Raw genomic sequence first — 22,647 nt, 5'->3', positions numbered from 1 at the left:
GAAATGTATGACTTCTGTGTGGTCTGGTCTGCTACTGGCATTATACTGAAGCTGCTTTCAGTGAGCCTACATAGGATGAGTTCACACTGTAATAATTTTTTTCATGTACAAAAGAGTTATTTTATCCATGTGTGTAATAGCATCTAGCATGTTAAATATAAAGGGATGTGAGCCAGCATGGACCTTTTTCTAGGACAATTTCTAACTGAATTTACATTTGTAGTTTCTTAATGTCTCCCCTTGCCTAATTCTAATTTTTAAGGAGTTGTTTTCTTCAATGAGGTGTTGTACCTCTTTTACTATTTGCCTAAGTCTGATTCTTAAAGAGTTACTTTCTTGAGTATTATATTGTATTATTTTACCATGTGACCAATTCTGATATTTAAGAGGTTATTTATATTGGTACTTCTTTTACCAAGCTATCAATTTTCTTTTCACAATTTTCTTGAATAGCTCTTATTTCCTTTATCAATCTATCCCCTAACACACATTCAATTTTTACAAATAATTTTCTTGTTCCTTAAAGAAACAAAAATTCTTTAACTCCTAAGAATTCTCATTGGACTTCTGTCTTATCTTCATCTTCTTTGAGGTTTTGTTTGTAGATGTTTTCAAGTTATTGTCTTCTTCTGAGTCTGTGTCCTGAGCTTCTCTGTAACATAATAGCTTTTAAGGTCAGGTATTTTCTGTGTGTGTGTGTATGTGTGTGTGTGTGTTTGCTCATTTTTCCAGCCTATTCTTGACTTTTAACTTTGTGTCAGAGTTGTACTCTGTTCATTTCTGGGGGAAGATGATTGGCCTGAGCTTCTGTCTTTTATGTACTTTTACTGATTTCATAACTTGTTCTAGGGACTTATTGCCTCCAAAGTTGTTTATTGCCCTCCTAATCTGTGTTTCACAAATTCCTGACTCAGTTTGGGTTTCTTGGCTTGTGTGTGGTTGAGTTTCCATAGTCAGCTGCTGAACTCAGTCATAGTCTACTGAGAGATTCTGTAAGTTCTGAGCCACTGAACAGATGATTTTTCATTGGTTTTGGTCTCCTGTCCTAGTTTGTTCCACTGTAGGCTTATGCCCAGGGCTAAATGTTAGAACTGAGTCCCTACGGTGCTCTTGAGCTTAGAGTCACACAACTTTTTAACTTGTTTCCTACTGTTTACACAGATAAAATCCTTGTTCCCTTGTAACCATGATGGCTCCTCTCCATCTGGAATTGTGACATGGAATGGAGTAACGACTGAGAAAAGCACCAGATGGCACTCATTTCTGCTCCTAGTGCTGGTATAGGGGTCTCCTAGGATCTCTTTCTGCTTAGACATTGAGTTCCCTCATTGTCCCTAAGCACTGGGCTGCTCCCTGATATTATTACTAGAGCCTGCTGCTGCTGGGCTCCTGGCCAGTCCCTTCCCCTGGGTCCAGAGACCTCTCTATCTCTCTTCTTAAGCTGTCCTGGGCTGGACAAAATGATTCACTGTAACTTCTTTTTGGTTTTTATGATTTGAATTCAGTTTAGCCTGTTTTCTAGATCATTGCAGAGGAGCTTCTTGAAGAGGTAAGGTTAAGTTGTTACTTCACCATCTTGACTCCATTCTCCTTTCCTCAGATCATAGGCAGTAAACAACAGCCCCTGGACTCCTTGGTGAGTTCAGAGCTCAGCCCAGCATCAAGCCGGGCTTTCCCTCAAGAGAAGGAAAATGATGATAATAACCACAGACAGAGGAAACTTGGGAAGCAGATATCCTAATGCCCCCGTAGGCAAATTACTGACAGAAAGGGCTCAATGTCTACACTACTCCTGATGGTCTCCATTTCCTTGAGCAGTGTGGTTAAGAGGAAAACTGGTCAGCCTCAGAGTCAGGAGGACTTAAGTTCAATGCCTACCTCAGCTCAATAGTAGCTGCATGATCATGGACAAGGCATTTAGCTTCTCAGTCTTCCAGGTAACTGCCTAGTATAAACGTTAGAACTTAGTTGCTCATCTGCATCAACAGAGGGAGCTTTCATGCTGAAAGATCCTTACATTGAATGAAATCACACTTCCAGTTCAGGAAACCAAAATTAATCCCTGATACTACCAATTCATCCTGGAACTCAAAGGAGGAGGCTTCCTGCTCTCATGACCCTGCCTCATCACCAGAGGGCAGGCTACTTCTTCCTTCACTGTGAGACACATCCTACATATTCCCTTTCCTCTTTAAGTTAGTAGAGGTAGATTTGAAATTTTTGAAGACACTTTACATGGAGAAAAACAAAGAATAGACAGGCCCTATGACAAACTGACAGAAGAAAACTTTCTCCCTTAACTTCCTTAATGTCTAGAATGTTGACTGAATGAGTTGATACAGTTCATGGGGCACCTTAACCTGATTCTTTTTCATCTCCCTTGACCTTGATTAGGCAATGAACCTATTGCCCAAAAAGGTCCTCTTTCAGTCTCCTGGAATTTCTCTTTCCCATTTCTTTCTTCCAACTCTCTTTTCCAGAGAGTGAATAGAATGGGAACTCCAACCTCCACCTATGTATGAGGGTAGACTATTTCTTAGTCAAGTATTAAAATTCTAAAGCTAGTTAAGACTAAGAATTGGAGTTCCAGATTTTTCTCTACCAAGGTAGTTTCTCTTACCTTGGAGAAATGTAAAGAATGTGTTCCTTCAACTCCATGATCACTGATTGCCATCACACCTGCTCCTACTGGTACTGTTCAATGGAAGGGATTGACATTGTTTTGTTGTTTTCAGTTTCTTTCTCTAGATAATTTAAAATACATAAATACTAAATAATAACTGCGAGGGTTTTTCCCTACAAATTTGATTTTTTTTTATTAAAAAAGGCCATCCCTTGAGTAACTACTTAAAGAGACCTATTCATTGAATGGATATATCTCTCTCAAAGTGAGAAGATGATAAGGTTTTAATCTAAAATAGCCAGGGTCTCACATTGCATCCTGGGCCATCTCCACTTGTCCTAATGATTATCAGGCGACTGGTCACAGATGACTCTGGACAAGAAAGTGAAGCTGGGGACCTTGCACAGCCCTCCCTCACTCAAATCAAAGTGAACTGCAAGTCATGTTATCATCTTGATATCATGGTCCTCTTCAAGAACTAAAGACAAAAACAGCGGCAACAACCAACCTGGATCATTTTAGAGTTGAAGCACTGAGGTAAGTAGGATTAAGTGACTTACCCAGAGTCATAAACTAAGTGTCTGAAGCTGGACTTGAACTCATGTCACCGTTTAGCACTTTATACACTGTGCTACAGTGTTGTCACTGGAAATGACCTTAGAGATCTAGAATTTATATGAGTTTCTGAAGGTCATCTAATGTGATGGTATCAAACCAAACAAAAATATATCCTTGTGGCAGCATAATGACTTAGAAAATCTTGAATTTACACCTAGATTGCATTGTATTTTTATTTATTTGTTAAACATTTGCCAATAGCATTTTAATCTGATTCTGCCAAGTCAAACTCATTCCAGAGCAAGAATCACCACTCCCCTCAACACCTACCAAGTGCTCTTTCAGTCTCTGAGCTCTCTACATTCTTTAAAGATGTGAAGATATTCAGAACAGAGAAGAGGATACTTGGGGAGAGAGAAAGAGGTGGTGTCACATGATGACTATCACCAAATATTTGAAAAGTTGTTCAGTGGCAATGGTATTAGAGAGCAGAGCCAAAAACAATGAGTAGAAGCATTTTTTTTTATCACACCCCTCTCTTCCCTTATCCTCATCTTCTTTCTTTTCTTGTAGGGGAAGACAGATTTCTATACCCCATGCCTGTATTTCTTATTTCCCAGTTGCATGTAAAAACAGTTCTCAACATTCATCCTAAAACTTTGGGTTTCAACTTCTTTTCCAACCTCCCTTCCCATTCATTCCCACTGAGAAGGCAAACAATTCAATATAGGCTATATATGGGGAGTTTTGCAAGACTTCCATAATAGTCATGTTGTGAAAGACTAACTATATTTCCCTCCATCCTATCCTGCTCCCATTTATTCTATTCTCTCTTTTGACCTTGTCCCTCCCCTAAAGTGTTTACTACTAATTACTCCATTCTCCCCTTTGCCTATCCTTCTATTATCCCCCACTTCACTTATCCCCTTCTCCCCTACTTTCCTCTAGTGTAAGAAAGGTTTTCATACCAAATTAAGTGTGCATGTTATTCCCTCTTTAAGTCAAATGTGATGAGAGTAAGCTTCACTTTTTCCCTCTCAACCTCCCCTTTTCCCCTCCATTGTAAAAGCTCTTTCTTGCCTCATTTCTGAAAGATAGTTTGTCCCATTCCATTTCTCCCTTTCTCTTCCCAATACGTTCTTCTTTCACCCCTTAATTTTATTTTTTAGATATCATCCCTGCCTACTCAACTCACCCTGTGCCCTCTGTGTGTGTGTGTGTATGTGTGTGTACGTAGCCTTCTATTTTTTCCTTCTTATGTTTTTGTTTTGCAATTTCTTCGTTTCTCATAAAGTCATTAGCTTCCATCTGCTCTATTCTAGTTTTTAGAGAACTATTTTCTTCAGTGAGCTTTTGAACCTCCTTTTCCATTTGGCTAATTTTGTTTTTTAAAACATTCTTCTCCTCATTGACATTTTGGACCTCTTCTGCCATTTCAGTTAGTCTGTTTTTAAAGGTGTTATTTTCTTCAGCATTTTTTGGATCTCCTTTAGCAAGTTATTGACTTGCATGTTGTGATTTTCTTGCATCACTCTCATTTCTCTTCCCAATTTTTCCCTCACCTCTCTTACTTGATTTTCAAAATCCTTTTTGAGCTCTTCTATGGCCTGAAACAATTACATATTCATTTTTGGAGGTTTTGGATGCAAAAACCTTGGCTTTTGTGCCTTCCTCTAATGGAATGCATTGTTCTTTCTCATCTCGAAAGCATGGAAGAAAATACCTGTTTACCTAGAAAGTAATCTTCTATAGTCTTATCTTTTTCCCCCTTTTGGGGCATTTTTCCAGTCAGTTACTTGACTTTTGATTCTTTGTCAAGAGGAGGGTATACTCTAGGGACTTAGTTTCTTAGTTTCTCCAAGTGGCACAATCAAGGGAGAAGAGTTTACTCCTCTCTTGACCTGTACTCCACAACCACAAGCTTTTCTGCCCAGGATCTGTGAGTAGAATTCCCTCTCTGGAGCCTCCACCAGCTCCACCAGGCCAGTGCTTCTCCTCACCCGAGGACTGCCACTTAGGGCTGAGACCCAGATCAGCAGCTCAGTTCCCCCAGAGTCTTTAGCCCCAGGGCTCCAAAAATAGATGCTGCTGCCACTTACTTGGGCCAGGGCTAGAGTAGGACCCTGCTCCCTTCTCACCCAGGTGAAAGAACTTTCTTCCTGACCTTTGAAGCTGTCTTTGGCATTTGTGGGTTGAGAAATCTGGGAATTGCAGCTGCTGCCTGGGATTCCATGCCTTGAAGCCTGCTCTGGTCCTGTCAGTGCTGCATGGCCAAGGCTGGGCTGCTCTCCACTCTGAGATCTGTGTAATAGATCTTTCCTGCCAGCCTTCCAGGCTGCCTTGGGCTGGAAATCTCTTTTACTCTGTCTTTTTGTAGATTCTGCTACTCTAGAATTTGTTTAGAGTCATTTTTACAGTTATTTTATGGGCTATAAGGAGAGAATTTCTACAGGACCATCCTTCTACTTTGCCTTCTTGGCTCTGCCTCAAATGAGTAGAAGTTTCAAAGAAGTATATTTAGAGTTGATGTCAGAAAAAATCTTCCTAACAATGAGTTTTGTGCCATAGGTGGTTTCCCCTCCATTCCAGTACTTTAAAGCATAGGCTTATGATCACACATTACAGTCTGAATTTTTTTCAGGCATGAATTTTATTCGATGGTCTCTGAGGTCCCTTCCAATTCTAAATTCTGTATTACTATAAGGCAATTCATTAGAATTTTGTATACCGCTAGTAATAAAAACTTTATTGCGAAATGAAATTTGACTAAAACTCACTTCTATATAGTTCCCAGAGTTTTAATCTAAGAATAGTTAGAGAAGTAGAGTTGATATTCCTACAATGTGAGGTTGTGGGAGCCTGGAAGGTTCCAGAATTACCAAGCAACTGACTAAAGCTTGTTAGCAGCACCCACAAGAGTCAGTGTAAGGATGCTATTGGAGGTCTGGGGTAACATTATCCTCTTTCCTTTATTTAGTACTAAAATAAATGGGTAGAAGGGAAAGCATGAAGAACAAACCCAATTGCCAGTGGATACTGTAGGGTTTTCTTGGGAATCAAAATTTGACTTCTTAATAATTTTTCTTTACATCTGCAGTATTTAACACTATTGATCTCTAACTTTTCTCTAATTATGCTACCCTCCTTCTTGATCCCTTTTCCTGGATCATCCTCAATATCTTGTGGATACTCTAACTTATTCTCTTTCCCCTAAGCTCATCCCTCCTCTTGTTCTAATACCTTAGAGGCCAACAACATTCTCCTCATCCCTCAGATTTCCAACGTAGGAGTCATCCTGAATTCCTTGCTATCTATCACTCCCAGATCCAAACTGTTGCCAGGACCTGCTTAATTCATTTTGTTTTCCAATGAGGCATTTTACATTTTCTTATATTTTTCCATTCTTTATATTCTATTTGACTGATTCTGGATGTCTCATAGAGTCATTAGCTTCTCCTTGTGCAATTCTAATTTTTAATAGATAGTTTTCTTCCGATAACTTTTGCATCTCCTTTTCCATTTGTCCAATTGTTCCAATTAGGTTTTGCACCTCTTTACTCCTTTGTCCAATTTTCTTTTTAAGTTCTTCCATGAATTCTTTTTTCATATTTTTAAAAATAATTAGCCAATTTTTCTTCTGCTTCTCTAATTTTTCTTTAAAAATCCTTCTTGAACTCTTGCAAAAATGCTCTTTGGGCTTGAGACCAATTCATATTCCCTTCTGAGGTTTTGAGATGGGAGTACAGTCTCAATGGTTGCCTTTACGGTCTTTGTGTTTTGGTCCTTGTACCCATAGTAAACTTCCATGGTCTTTTCTTTTCTGGTTTGCTTCTTGCTTATGATGATTGCCTTTCCCCTGGCTTTTAGAGTGAATCTTTGCTTCTGGAGCACAGAGAGCACTTTCCTAGGGTTCTTGTGCTTAGAACTTGAGGCTTTGTGTATTGTGGCCTCTGGTTCTTTCAGCTGGAAGCTAAAATGCTGCTACTTACATTGTGCTGAGCCGGCTGGTGTGCCAAAGCAGAGATCAGGTAAAGTCCTCCTCATTTTCCCAGGAGTTAACCCAGAGGTCACTGAAGGTTTGTGGGAGGGGTGGTCTGGCTACAGGAGGTCTCCTCTCCTGAGCTAGAGTGCAGGCAGGCTCAGGAAGTGGTGAATCCCTGTCTGTGCTGGTGTCTGCCCAATTCCCTTGGCTGTGCTAAGACATGTCTGGGGTCCTGGTGTTGGTGCTAGCCGATTCTACCTCCCCTGGGGCTCTTGATCTCCTTCTGGTTCCCTGAGGTGGGATGGTCTGGGTCAAGCCTGGTCCTGCACTGGTCCCTTCGGCCACTGCAAGAGGAACCCCCCACTTTGAGATTTTGCTTTCCTTTCTGGCTAAGAGACTGTTTACCCCTTTGACTGATCCCACTATTCCAGGATTTTTTCTAGGGAAATATTCTCTGGGTTTTTCAAAGTCAACAAGGTGAGGAAGAGAGCATTTACAGATCCCTCCACCATCTTGGCTCCCAGAAGTTTAAGTAGGTGACTTACAGATATTTAATCTGTGGGCTGATAGTCTCAGAAGTGGCTGCTGCTGTTACTGGGATTCCTGTGCTTCTCTCTCACTCAATTCCACTGGGCTGATATGTTTGAGAGTCCATTCTGCTGCTTCTGCTTCAGACTGCTAGGCACTTCCTGGCTTCTAGGTTTTGAAATGGCAGGGTCCACCTGGGGTCCATTTTAATACAGCTTGTGCACTATATGCTGTGAGCTCCTCCAGCCCTGTGCAACACATCCTTCCTGTCAACCTTCCAGACTATCTTAGGCAGAAATCTGCCACATTCTGCCTCCTAGAGGATTCTGTCACTCTAAAATTTGTTCAGATTCTCTTTTTAGAGGTATCTGAAGGAGTTTATCTTAGAGCTTAGGTGAGTACATGCTCTCACTCCACTATCTTGGCTCTGCCAGTGAATTCACCATTGTAACAGCTCTCTTCTTTCCTCTGACGCTACTATCACCTCAGTGCAAGCCTTCATTACCTCCCACCTGAATTATTGTAATAATAATAATTGCAATAATATTGTAATAATAATAATAAAGCAGTGGGTAGATCTGCCTACTTCAAGTCTTTGTCCACTCCCATCCATCCTCCATTCAGTCATCAAAGTAATTTTCCTTAAATGTAGGTCTCATCATGTCACCTTCTTATCAGTAAATTCCAGTGGTTCTATATTGCCCCAGTAATCAAATAGCAAATGCTCTGTTTGGCTTTCAAAACTCTTCATAACTCCTTGCCCACTCCTGCATTGACTATCTTCTTACAACTTATTCCCCATCACCTACTCTTTGATCCAGTGGTACTGGCCTCTTGGCTTTTTCAGTCACAAGAGACTCTTGGCTCTGGGAATTTTCTCTGGTCAGCCCCCATGTCTAGAGTACTATCCCTCCACATCTCCATCTACTGGCTTCCTTGTCTTCTTTATCTCCAAACTAATATCTAATCTTCTACACAAAACCTTTTCCAACTTCTTTTAATTCTAGTGCCGGGTGCTTAATAATATATGTAAATGTTTATACACATGTTTATATGTGCAGATGTAGTATACATGTATATATGATGTGATTCTATTGTATGTATGGTCTATTATATATTTACGTATATATGGTATAATTGAGTCAGTTAGGTGGCATAATGGATAGAGCGCTGGACATGGATGGATAAGGAAGACTCATCTTTGAGTTAAAATCTGGCCTGAGACACTTACTACAGTGTGACTCTGGGCAAGTAACTTAATTCTGTTTGCCACAGTTTCCTCATCTGTACAATGACATTTATAAAATGAGCTGGAGAAGGAGATGGCAAGCTCTTCTAGTATCTTTGCCAGGAAAATCTCAAATGCGGTCAGGACAAGTTGGAAACTCTTCTGACTGATAACAAGTGAACAGCAACAATGGCATAATTACAGTTACATTACCCACTTCCAAGGGTTGAAGAGGATGAAACAAGACAATGAAGGCAAAATGCTTTTCAAGCCTCAAACACTACACAAATATTGATCATTACTAGGACAATTACGGAGAGAAACTTGTGGTATAGCATGACCAGTAACTTAGACCTTGGAAGAGTGCATTTCATAGAGTTCAGGGGAAAAAATAAGTAGAATCCTTTGGTTGATAATTCCATGAAGAAAGTTGATTTAGGAGGACTGAATTGTTTTCAGGAATGAAATGCTGATGACCCAAATACAATAATTCCTGTGAGGAAGAAAAGAGGTTGAGGATGGTTTAAAGAGACCCTGGAGAATACTCAATCAGTTCAGCTTTTAAAAAGACATTCTCTTAATCTGAAGATGAAATGAGACAAATGAGGATGAGTTCAAGTGTAACATTATATATATATATATATATATGTGTGTGTGTGTGTGTGTGTGTACACACATGTATTATATATGTATATATGTGTATATATTTATGTATGCATGTGTATATATATATACAGCAATACATTTACATTCAATTCAATATACATTTTTAAGTGCCTCTCATTGATATGAATGTATATATGTACATGTATGCTTTGTGCATACACATATATGTACACTTGTAAATATATATGTATATATGGATTAGTCTTCTTAATTGGAATATCTGCCACCACTTTGGGAAGATGTTTATGTTAGATCATAAAATAATAGGGTTTATAATTGGAAGGAATCTGAGCCAAGAATACAGTCTGCAAACTGATTTAAATACATTCTTTCATTTGGTCTTCATAGAAGTAGTTGTTACCATCCCTGTTTCCCAGATGAGGAAGCAGAGGCTAAGAGAGATTAAATTTTCACCCAAAGTCTCACAACTAGTAAGTGTCTGAGATATGACTTAAACCTAGATCTTTCAGTACTATGCCTACTACACCTAGTGACCTTAGATATTACCTACTCTAGGCCCCCATTTTATAGAAAAGAGAAACTAAGTCCCAAGAAAGGAAAGTGATTTGTTTAGGTAGTAACTGAGCCAGAATTCACACACCAGTTCTCTTGCTCTGAATCCATTTTGGTTTCAAACCATTTTAGTCTCATTATCTTTTATTGGCCCCATCAAAATTCTTCAGAGGAGGTCTTGGGGAACTGCCTATGCATTCAACTTTACAATTTACCCTTACTGAGCCCTTCACTAGACTGAGTTCTATACTAGGCACTGATTGGAAGTATGTTTTATTCCATTTTGAATTACCCTGTCCACCCAGTCCAATTTCAATGATGGTTGGAGGTCATAGCTTGAAGGAGTCTTGGAGTCTTTCAGGTATGACCTCTTCATTTTATAGATAACTAAACTAAGGCACAAAGAGATTAAATGATTTGTTCAGAGTGACTATATGGTGTCTGGTATAGCATTGGACCTGGGGTGTCTCTGACTCTAAATCCAGCATTCTGTCCACTGTGACTATTCTCTTCACTGGGTGGCCTAATGGGATAAGTGAGAAAAAGGCACATTGGTTCTGCACCCCACAAATACACACCTGATCTCTTCTTTTTTTTATCTCCCTATCCCTTCCTATCCTACAGCTAACCACAAGCATGTGATACAGTTTACAACAGTGGGCACAGTACGCTCCCTCTTGGACCACTTTATGGTGAACTTTCTGGATGATATTCAGGTATTCTCCTATGATAAACATAGCCAGAAGCTCATAGCCAAGGAGGCCTGGATCTCCCAGGTCCTAGGGGCCAAATTCATAGCAAACACTCAGCAGAAGTTAGTGGATCATGAAAAGAGTTTTCTCTGGTTCTTGAAGAATTTGATGAAGAATGAGACCAAGCATGATGGTAAGTTAGCACTACTTCCTTCTCCCACGCATTCTTCTCTCCCCCTTCTTTCTCTCTGCCTTCATTGAGGCCCCCTTGTAGGAGGTCATGCCATTGTGCTGAGTGTTCAGGATCCCAAGGTACTCTAGGGAGAAGAGGAGAACTTGGTTCTCATTGAATCACATCAGTTCCCCAAGGCATTGGCTCCTTCTCTTGGAATTTGTCAATCAATCATTCAATAAACACTTATTAATGGTCTGCTATGCGCCAGGCCCTCTAGGGGGAACTTTGCCTTCATCCTGAAGTTTTACTCTTTTCCTATACCTTCTCCATTGTACCTATCATTGAACTTCACTTTGAAGCAACTAACGCCCCGTTCTTCCATGATTTCTGAGTTCAGAGATCTGCTGTATAAACTATTATCTGTCTTCTTCTCTTGCTTTGCTATGGTTCCTGTATTCCAGTGCTTAATAACAGCAGTTTCTTCATCTGCTCCTTCCCTAGCCTTTTCCCACAGACTCTAAAGCAAGTTTATTTTTCTAGGGATTACTCACAAGAAAAAAGGACATATACAGATTCATAAGTAAAACACCCAGATAAAATGACTGAAAGTTCATATAGCAAGAAACTGGTCAGGTCCATACTGGCATGATCAAGGTCCTAAGCTATTCTTTCTTAATTACAGTTCTCTGGCTTATCTTTATCATGATATTCATAGATAGGGAGCATCAATCTCCTTTGGGAGCTCAAGAAATTGACATAAATAGGTCATCCTTAAAGAGGATGACTTCTGACAAAAAGACAACCTTTGACAATGTAGGACACTCCAAGGTTCCCTGCTTTCCTGTGACATCAATATAATCGCTCACATTTCTATCTTGCCTTTAATATGTAATTTCCTTCACAATAACTCAGTAGGGTGAGAAGATAAGTGACCCTTATCCCCATTTGATGAATGAGAATACTGAGGACTAGAGGTGAAGTCATTTTCTCGAGTTTATCTAGATAGTAATTGTCAGAGCCAGGATTCTTATTTAGATTCTACTGATTCTAGGTGAAGTACTCATATTATTTATTACATTACCTTTCAATCTTCCCCACCTCTCCAGTGAACTGTACAGTGCAGGCCTCTGTAAGCTGTGAGATTGAAGAAAACAACCATATAAGAAAAGAAATCCAGATTGCTGTGGATGGTCAGGGCTTTGGCTTCCTGGATGAGGAGATGGAAAATCACATTATCTTGATGCACAAGGATCAGCATTTTAAAGACCTTCTGACAAGTACCCTCCAGACCACTCAGAGTGAATATTACATGCAAGAATATTGTATTAACAGCATGAAAAAAATTCTACAGCACTCAAGTATAAAGCAGAATGGTGAGTACTTGATCTTCCAACACCTTTCAATTCCATCAGGACATTCAGGCCACCCCTTCCAATCTTCTCGATAGTGACCAGTATCTTCTGTGTATGGGAAGATAAAGGCCTGGAACCTGGATTCAGCTCCAATCACCATGGGAAAAAGTCAGCATCAGAGAAAGGACGATTATTATTCCATGTGATTGTGGTTATTCTTTCATGTTGAGATGACCCTGATGACCTAAGGTGACCCTGAGGTCTCTAGATCTATGCCTTCTAAGCACAAGCTCTACTTGGTCTCATTGTGTTAATGAAACCAAGATCCCAACACAGAATGTCTCCATGTCTCTGTCTCTTTCTTCCCTTTAAAAACTGACCCGGATAAAGGTAGAGGTGCCCATCATCAAAAAGGAGGGGAACATCCTGTCATGATGATGACAATACTCTCTTGTAGAAATGATTCATGAAGACCCATCTTCTAAAGTGGAGAAATAACTTTTTAACCATGTCTTTCCCATCTTCTTTAGGGAATTTGATTATACAAATCCATTTACATGAACTTATATTGAATTTTACCCGGTAATATTCAGCCTAATATTTTAGCCTGCCCAGGTCTTAGTTGATCTTGATTGTGTCATCCCATGTGTTAATTATCTCCCCACTCCTACCTTTGTGTCATATTCAAACATGATGACTATGACATCTATACTTTCTTCCAAATAACTGATGAAAATATTAAATAACAAAGGGTCTAGTTTAGATTCCTGGGGCATTACACTAGAGACATCTGGCCAAGCAACATTGAACCATTCATATAAATTCTTTGAGTTTAATGCCCTCCCCCAAGTGCCTCCCAAGTTGTCTTCCCCATTGTGTAAGCTCATTGAGTTCAAGCAATGTCCTTTCACCTCTCCTATATCTCCAGTGCTTAGCACAGTTTACAGCACAGTTTAATAAATGTGTGTTGAATTGACTTGAGTCTGACCATTCAATCAATTCCTAATCTATTTGTATTATTACCTAGCTCACCTTATTCCATCTTTTCCCCAAATATAGCATGCTACTTTCTTAAATGCTTAAATCTGGGTAGCCTATATTCAAGCAATCTCCTCATCTACTAACTTAACAATCTTGCCAACAAAGAAAATGAGGTTGGTCTGGCAAGACCAGCTCCTGATGAAAATCAGCTGGCTCCTTGTAATCACTAATTTCTTTTCAGATATTCGCCAATATTCTCTTTAATGATCCATTTTAGAATCTTCCCAGAAATCCAAGTCAGGCTTGCTGACTTGAGTTTGCAGACCCTAAAAAAATCCTCTTTTTAAAAAAAATCAGGGCATCATTGACATTTCTCTAGTCCTGTGGTACCTTCTCCATTCTCTATGATCTGACAGGCTTCACTGTTAGTAAATGATCAATTCCCTCTGTTAGCACATTCAGAACCCAAGAATGTGTTCTTGTGGGCTAGGTTAGGATCAAATGAGAGATTTGCAAAAGTACTTTGCAGACCTGGAAGTGCTACATAAATATAAGTACTACTACTACTTATACTACCATTCCACCACCCCAACCCCCACTCCTACTACTATTACTATTATTAAAAAGTAAACAGGCATTATCTCAGTCTATCCATTCAGATCTTTTGCTCCCCATTAATCATTTTGTTTTCTGATCTCCAGTGCAAAAGCCATTCTCCTTGACAGAGAAAGCAGCAACAAAATAAGCATTTTTGCCTCATCTCTATTGTAACTGATTATCATCCCATCTGCTCTCAAGCAGTAATAATAGTACTCCTACTTTGAGGATCTTCTTCCCACAATATTGCTTTAAAATCCTTCTTTTTGTTGTTGTACATTGCTTTCCTCATTCTGAATCTTAGGTCTGACCCTAGTTCTAATCATAGCATCATCATCCTCTGTTACTTGCCCTAGATTCCATGTTCTGTATATTTCTTTTTAAAAATCTGTTGGTTGGTGAGTTACCTATGCATCCACATCACTCTCTTTGGACAAATCCCACTTTTCCCTTTCATCTGAATGGTTTCCATTGATACCTTCAAATTTCCTTTTTAGAATGACTCCCTTTCCTCCTGTCCTCTGCAGAATTTTAATACATGAGATTAGCTTTCCTCTGAACCCTTCGGAATCTATTCTTCCAGAGTGATGAGGGAGTATCAGACCAGCCCAAGTTCTTAGACTTTTCTATCACAGAATTAAGGAGGGAGTAGTCACTTCCTCTCAGAGTTTCTATCATTTATACTTCAGCAGCTAGTCCCTCATTTTAAGTGGGAATTATATCTAGAAATATTTTTCCTTGTTGGCTTTTCCATATTTTGAAGAAATAAATTATCATGAAGGCAATTCACCATGTTCCTATCTACTGTGCTGTTGTTTGTAGAGACAGAGGTCCAGTGGATTTCTGAATAATTGAAGTTCTATGCCACTGTTATACCAGGCCTCTCGACCAGGTTATGAATCTATTTCTCAGACTTGTGATCTTGAAGGTCTGTGATCCTTTTTACTGAAGGGAATTGGCATGTAGATGCAATGATGACTATGAACACTAGGACATATTGGAGAAGATTCTGGATTTTATCCTATTGTAATAGACAAGACTCTATTAACCTCTTAACTGGGTTAGAAATCTGTTGGTATTATTGCTATCACTCGAGTGGTTTGCCATTTCCTTTTCCAGCTCATTTTGCAAATGAGGAAACTTAGGCAAACTGAGTTATATGACCTGCCCAGGGTCACAAAACCAGGAGGTGTCTGAGGCCACAAATCAACAAGAGTTTGTTGAGGATCAGCTGTGCGAGACATCACTGAAGTATAAACTAGACACTGAAAAAAATCTATAATGAATCATGTAGTACCTTGCCCTCCAGGACCTTGGGACTGCTAAGTTCTAGAGGCTTGGGCAATAAGAGAAATGAAGAAAGAAAGTGACAAGGGCAACAGAAAATGCTACTAAGATTTGCACATGACACCTTCTCTCCTGACCTCTACCTTTAGTGCCCCCTGAGGTGACTGTGTCCCACTACGAAGCTGTGGATGGTATCACCACACTCTCCTGCTCTGCTACTGGCTTCTACCCCAGATCTGTCCTATTGTACTGGAAGAAGGGGAAGGAGATAATTGTACCTGGGAAGGAGAGTTCCAGTGGCATTTTGCCCAATGCTGATGCTACCTTTTACCAACGAATCACCATTGGACTCCCACCAGAGGACATGAAGACTGATTATTACTGTATCGTGGAACACATTGAGCTGGGGACACCAAAAGCGTATCCTGGTGAGTCCTTAGCTGGTGATAATTGGGCCAAATCCCAGGAGGATTGGCCATGAAATGTTGTTGATCTCTCCCGCCGCTTGCTTCTCCAGCATATAATAATGGGGAGACTTACCAGTTGATACACTCCTCATTGTCACCTGGAAGATTTGTATTCACATTAACTGTTTTTCCTTTATACTCTCCCCCTTGCTGCCATAGTCCATGTGAAATATCCTAAAAAGAGGTCTTGGACTCTGACCCTGACCATGCTCGGTGTTGTCATAATGGTGTTCAGTTGTGCTGCATCTTTCATCATGTGGAAGAAAATGAAGACAGGTATGTACATGGGGAGAGAGAGAGAAAGACAAGACAAGGAGGTCAGAAAGGGATAGGAGACATTGATTTTTATTCAGCTTCTGAGGGTGTGCGAACCAAAAAAAGCTTTGATTTCCATTTCTGTCTTACCCTCTAGATCTAAGAGGCATGGGGACTTCTCTCAAGATTTTTTGAGATTTGATGTCTAGGTTCTTTCTTTTTGGTCATGATTTTCAGGTAGTCTAATCATTCTTAAATTCCCTCTCCTCAATCTGTTTTGCTGTACCTTACATTTTCTTCTATTTTTTCAAACTTTTGATTTTGTCTTCATATTTCTTGTTTCATTTAGCTATTATCTTTTACTTGGTCCCCTCTAATTTTCAAGGAGCTTATTGCTTGGGCAAGGCTTTGTACCTCTTTTGCCAAACTGTTAATTCTATTTCAGGTATTCTTTCATGGATCTCATTTGCTTTCCAAAAATCTCTTTCAACTCTCTCTTTTAACAAACTTTTGCTTCATCTCTTAGAAATTCTAGTTTAATCTGTTCCCAAGTTTGCACTCTCTCTCTCCTCACTGCTTATAGATGTTTTGGAGTCATTCTCTTCTTTAGGATTTATGTCTCGAGAGTCCCTATCACTATAATAATTTTTATGCTAGGATGCTTTTTTCGGTTTACTCATTCTTTTCTAAATTTATTTGTTTCCAGTTTTCTGCAATCACTTTCATAAATCTTAGATTTTTCTCTCCCTTCCTCCTCACTCCCTCCCCAAGATGGCATGCAATCTCATATGGATTCTATACTTACACTCTTATGCAATATATTTTCCTTTTTTTTTGGTGTGAAGCAAGTTTATTCTGTTTCTATCCTCTGAAGGCAAACCTCTGCTGCCACTCAGGGTTTAACAGGGTTAATGTCTTGCATGTGGATATTCAAATGTGTGATGGATGAATACTGAAGGTTCTGACATGTAGTTACATAAACTAAGTGGCTAGTTATAGTGATATGTGAAAAACTGGGAGTAGTTTATACTGTTAAATAGTTTCTAGTTATAAGCCAGCAACTAGGTAGCCCAGAAAATAAAGTTCTGGATGTTGAGTCAGGAAGACTCATTTCCTGAGTTCAAATCCTACCTCAGACATATACTAGTTGTGTGACCTTGGGCAAGTCCCAACTAATCCATTTTAAAATACTACTTTTGGATCAAAGATCTATAATGTCTCCCTGTTTATTCCCACACCAAGTCCCAATTATCCTACCTGACTTTAAGGCTATTCAAATTTGGCCTCAGCCTATCAGTACAAATTTATTTTCCAATTAACACATTGGATATGAGTCTACTATTCTAATCAATTTTAGTATAATATCATGCTTACAGATTTTTGCTCCCACCTAGAATGCCTTCTAATCCTATCTGCCTATCCACATCTTAACACTCCTTAATTACCACATCCTTCAAGAAGCTTTTCTTCACTTCCTGCTAGGTATACCATTTGCTAATCTGAATTAGGTTAAATTTGTAAGACTTGACTCTTAAATGTTGGTTATCTCTTCCTAAGATGCTAGCTGCAAATAGAAAGTGGATGGAGGTGTCAGTTTGGGTCCAGTAAGCCCAAAGGTCAAACTTATTTTAGAGGAATGGTATTTATGTTGGGGTCTGTGAACTTTATTTTTAATTTATTTATTTGTTTTAAGTTTTCAACAATCATTTCCACAGAATTTTGAGTTCCAAATTTTCTCCTCATCTCTTCCCTCCCCCCACCCCCAAACGCCAAGCATTTTAATTACCTCTATCACCAATCTGCCCTCCCTTCTATCATCCCTTTCTTCCCTTATCCCCATCTTCTCTTTTGTCCTGTAGGGCAAGATAAATTTCTGTACCCCATTACCTGTATTTCTTATTTTGCAAGAACAATATTGCAAGTTGCATGCAAGAGCAATACTCAACAGTTGTTCCTAAAACTTTGAGTTCCAACTTCTTTTCCTTCCTCCCTCCCCACCCATCCCCATTGGGAAGGCAAGCAATTCAATATAGGCCATATATGTATAGTTTTGCAAATGACTTTCATAATAGTTATGTTGTGTAAGACTATATATCCCTCCATCCTGTCCTGCCCCCCCTTACTTCTATTCTCTCTTTTGACCTTGTCCCTCCCCAAGAGTATTGACTTCTAATTGCTCACTCCTCCCATTGCCCTCCCTTCCATCATCCCCCCCACCTGACTTATCGCCTTCTCCCCCACTTTCCTGTATTGTAAGATAGGTTTGCATACCAAAATGAGTGTGCATTTTATTCCTCCCTTGAGTCAAATGTGATGAGAGCAAGCTTCATGTTTTCTCTCACCTCCCCCTTTTTTCCCTCCATTGAAAACTGTTTTTCTTGCCTCTTTTATGAGAGATAATTTGTCCCATTCCACTTCTCCCTTTCTCTTCCCAATATATTTCTCTCTCACCCCTTAATTTCATTTTTTTAGATATGATCCCATCCTATTCAACTCACCTGTGCTCTCTGTCTTTCTGTCTCTCTCTCTATTTCTGTGTGTGTGTGTGTGTGTGTGTGTGTGTGTGTGTGTAATCCCACCAACTACCCAGATACTGAAAAAAGTTTCAAGAGTTACAAACATTGTCTTTCCATGTAGGAATGTAAACAGTTCAACTTTAGTAAGTCCCTTATGATTTCTCTTTTCTGTTTACCTTTTCATACTTCTCTTGCTTCTTGTGTTTGCAAGTCAAATTTTCTTTTCAGCTCTGGTATTTTCATCAAGAATGCTTGAAAGTCTTCTATTTTCTTGAAAGACCATTTTGTCCCCTAAAGTATTACACTCAGTTTTGCTGGGTAGGTGATTCTTGGTTTTAGTCCTAGTTCCTTTGACTTCTGGAATATCATATTCCACACCCTTGGATTCCTTAATGTAGAAGCTGCTAGATCTTGTGTTATCCTGATCCACAATACTCAACTTGTTTCTTTCTAGTTGCTTGCAGTATTTTCTCCTTGACCTGGTAACTCTGGAATGTGGCTACAATGTTCCTAAGGAGTTTCTCTTTTTGGATCTCTTTCAGGTGGTGATTGGTGGATTCTTTCAATATTTGTTTTGCCCTATGGTTCTAGAATCTCAGGGCAGTTTTCCTTGATAATTTCATGAAAGATGATGTCTAGGCTCTTTTTTTGTTCATGGCTTTCAGGTAGTCCCATAATTTTTAAATTGCGTCTCCTGGATCTATTTTCCAGGTCAGTTGTTTTTCCAATTAGACATTTCACATTATCTTCCATTTTTTCATTCTTTTGGTTTTGTTTTGTGATTTCTTGGTTTCTCATAAAGTCATTAGCCTCCATCTGTTCCATTCTAATTTTTAAAGAACTATTTTCTTCAGTGAGCTTTTGAAGCTCCTTTTCCATTTGGCTAATTCTGCTTTTTAAAGCATTCTTCTCCTCATTGACTTTTTGAACCTCTTTTCCCAATTAAGTTAGCCTATTTTTAAAGGTGCTATTTTCTTCAGCATTTTTTTGGGTCTCCTTTAGCAAGGTATTGACTTACTTTTCATGCTTTTCTTGCATCTCTCTCATTTCTCTTCCCAATTTTTCCTCCACCTCTCTTACTTGATTTTCAAAATCCTTTTTGAGCTCTTCCATGACCTGAGACCATGGAATATTTATTTTGGATGTCTGAGATACAGAAGCCTTGACTTTTATGTCTTTCCCTCTTGGTGAGCATTGTTCTCCTCATCCAAAAAGATGGGAGAAGATATCTGTTCACCAAGAAAGTCATCTTCTATGGTCTTATTTTTTTCCCTTTTTTGGGCATTTTTCCAACCAGCTACTTGACTTTTGGGTCCTTTGTCAAGAGTAGGGTATACTCTGAGTATCTGTAAATCACAGTTCCTACAAGGTGGCACAGTCAAGCAGTGTACACTGTTCTGGGAGCAACCAGAAATTTTTGTGCCCAGAATCTGAATTTCCTCTACACAGCCACCTGGTCTCCAGTTCCACCAAGCCAGCACTGGGGGCTGAGATTCAGATAAGCTGTGGGAGCAGGGCTGACATTCACTGTAAGATAAAGATCAGCTGCTCGATTCCCCCAGGAGTATTAGATGGGAGCAGGGCTGAGGTAAGAATCAGCTTCTTAGTGCCCCCAGGGACTTTATGATCCAACAATGAATGTGGGCTGCTGTAGGGGCTGCTGTGGGAGCTGCTATCACCTGCCCAATTTGGCCTCTGCTGCCACTGCCAGAGACTGGAGCTATGGGAAGCCCCTTCTACAAGCTGAAAAAACACTCTCACTGACCTTTGGCACCTGTGGGTTGAGGGATCTGGGAACCACTGCTACTGTGGCTGGGGTTTCCACCCCTGAGGCCTGCTCATGTCCTTCTCCTGGCACCATGCTACATGGCTAAGGCTGGGCTGGGCTCTGCTCTGTGTCTGGTGCTCCAGACATTTCCTGTCAGCCTTTCAGGTCACCCTGGGCTGGAAATCTCCTCCACTCTGTTGTTCTGTGGCTTCTGCTGCTCTAGAATTTGTTGAGAGTCTTTGTTTACAAGTATTTTATGAGCTGTGGGGGAAGAGCTAGTGTATGTGCATCTTTCTACTCTGCCATCTTGACTCTGCCCCTCCGGATCTGTCAATATATTTTCACCTTACTCATGTTGCATGGAAGAATTAAAACGAATGGGAGAAACCATGCAAGCAAAACAAAACATAATACAGGAGAAAATATTCTGCTTCATTCTGCTTTCCAATTTCATAAATCTTTCTCTGAATGTGAATGGCATTTTGCCTCAAGGATCCTTTAGTAATATTTTAGAGTCTTGCATTGCTGTGAAGGGCTAAGTCTACCAAAAAAAATGACTTGTACGCTGTGGTTGTTACTGTGTACAGTTTTCTGGTTCTGCTCTTTTCGTGTTTACTCATTCTTTAAGCCCACTTCCTAACTTGTATCTTTTTCTTTCTGCTGGGCACTGCATGCATCATGAGGGATTGTCTGGTCTTGCCCTACTGCTTTCTTGGGGGTATTGAGTGGCTTGTTCTTCCAGGATCTGAAATGTAGCTCAGGTTGAGGAACTGTAAATTTTCAGTGCCTTGAAGTTGTCCGACCCAGGGCAGAGTTTGATTTTCTGAGCTCTCCAAATTATAGACCTGGATTTGTGTCTAAGCAGCAAGTTTGTAGACCATTTGGAGTTTTAGTAGACTCCTGCTGGACTCAGTTGCTATCATCAAGATAGAAAGCTCTTCTGGTTTAGAGTGACAAAATTGCAGGTTTCCCTTTGGGGTGAGATTCCTGACCTGGTTATTCTTCACCAGGCTTCAGTCTGGGCTCAAAGCTAGAACTAAGAATGCACTCTGGTCCTGGGGCATAAGACACAGAGCTGCTATATACTTCTGAACTTCTCCTTGAATAGTCAAAAAGAGCACTGTCAACAGAATCCCATAATCCTAAAATTCAGACGGACCACCACTGTCTTCTTGTCCAAATGGTATCTGACTGAAAAACAGTTCTTCAATAACTATGATTGTCAACATGCCTCAAGTTAGTTCAAGAGAATTGGGGACCTCATGATGTCCTGTATTATCCCACTCTACTTTTGAAATACTCTGTTAATTATTTTTCTATCATACAGACAAAATTTGCCCCACCATATACCTTCTCTCCTTGTAAAACAAATTTAATTCCTCTTCCATGTGACAGCTCTACCATAGCTACCCCCAGTCTTCTCTTCCCCAGGGCAAACTTACCCCTTTCTTTCAAACTATTGTATGACATAATTTCTCATTCTCTTGCTATTCTATCATGGTAGATTTAAAGGTATGCTAGATATTGCCACTTCCTGAAAGTGATCTTGTCTACAATAGAATATTTCAAATGGGGACTAACCAGGGCAAAGGACAGTGGAATTTTCATTTCCCTACTGGGCTATTCTCTTAAAACCGTGTTTTTCAACTGACATGTCCCCTCCATTGACCCAAACTGAGTTTGCAATCAAGTAAACATCCCTCAGATCTTTTTTCAAACAAACCATTAGGTAGTTATGCCTCCCTTATCTTGAAGCTTTACAGGAGATTTTATACATTTCATTATATTATTTTTGGCCCAAGCTTCTAGCCTGTCAATCTTTCTGAACCTGATGGTCATCCAATATGGTAGTGCTTTCCCGTAGAAGTCTGTGCCACCTATCAATTGATATGGATGCTAATTATGCCCTCATTCATTTAATTTTATTCATTCTTTCCACATCAACGAATATTGAAGATCATTGACCAAGCAGAGATGTTGGAGGCTTTACTTGAAGAGAGAGAAGAGAAGTAGGCACCATCTTTGGGGAATGATTGATCTGATTGGGAAACAGTTCTTGTGCACAGGCAGCTCCTAGTCTGGTTTGGGAGGTGTGCAGTCCTTGTGTCTGGGAGAGTATAGTCCGTGTATTCTTGCTTGGAGAAAAGGAGATATAAGAGCCACATCTCCAGGTTCACTCTCACTTGTAAATTTTTTTTGTGACTCCCTCTAATTTTTTTTTCACAAGCTACAGCATCCATGAGTGTGTTACATTGGAAGGTGAGGAACTGGGGAATGGTGTAGGAGAAGAACGTAGTTTTATCAAGAACCATAATGCATGTCCATACTAATCTAAAAAAACCTGGCTCTTGGGGCAGGTCAGGGAGGAATGGGGGAAAAAGCAGTTCAGAGGGAAATGGTGTGTGTGTGTGTGTGTGTGTGTGTGTGTGTGTGTGTGTGTGTGTGTGTGTGTATCCTAG

General features: G+C 39.8%; 1 protein-coding gene across 1 annotated transcript in view; it reads left to right on the top strand.

Moving 5' to 3' along the window:
- The window catches only part of LOC140520426 (zinc-alpha-2-glycoprotein-like), a 36,149-nt gene extending 15,965 nt beyond the window's left edge, over nucleotides 1-20,184 (top strand). The window contains exons 4-8 of the mRNA XM_072634361.1: nucleotides 10,723-10,983; nucleotides 12,072-12,338; nucleotides 15,332-15,610; nucleotides 15,809-15,925; nucleotides 20,075-20,184. Coding sequence (XP_072490462.1) covers nucleotides 10,723-10,983; nucleotides 12,072-12,338; nucleotides 15,332-15,610; nucleotides 15,809-15,925; nucleotides 20,075-20,184 — 1,034 coding nt within the window. The remainder of the gene's footprint in view (nucleotides 1-10,722; nucleotides 10,984-12,071; nucleotides 12,339-15,331; nucleotides 15,611-15,808; nucleotides 15,926-20,074) is intronic.
- Nucleotides 20,185-22,647: the final 2,463 nt, after the last annotated feature.

The sequence above is a fragment of the Notamacropus eugenii genome, chromosome 1 (assembly GCF_028372415.1).
Source record: "Notamacropus eugenii isolate mMacEug1 chromosome 1, mMacEug1.pri_v2, whole genome shotgun sequence".
Classification (NCBI taxonomy): Eukaryota; Metazoa; Chordata; class Mammalia; order Diprotodontia; family Macropodidae; genus Notamacropus; species Notamacropus eugenii.
The sequence above is the reverse complement of the archived record's forward strand: the minus strand, read 5'-3'. Positions and strand labels throughout refer to the sequence as shown.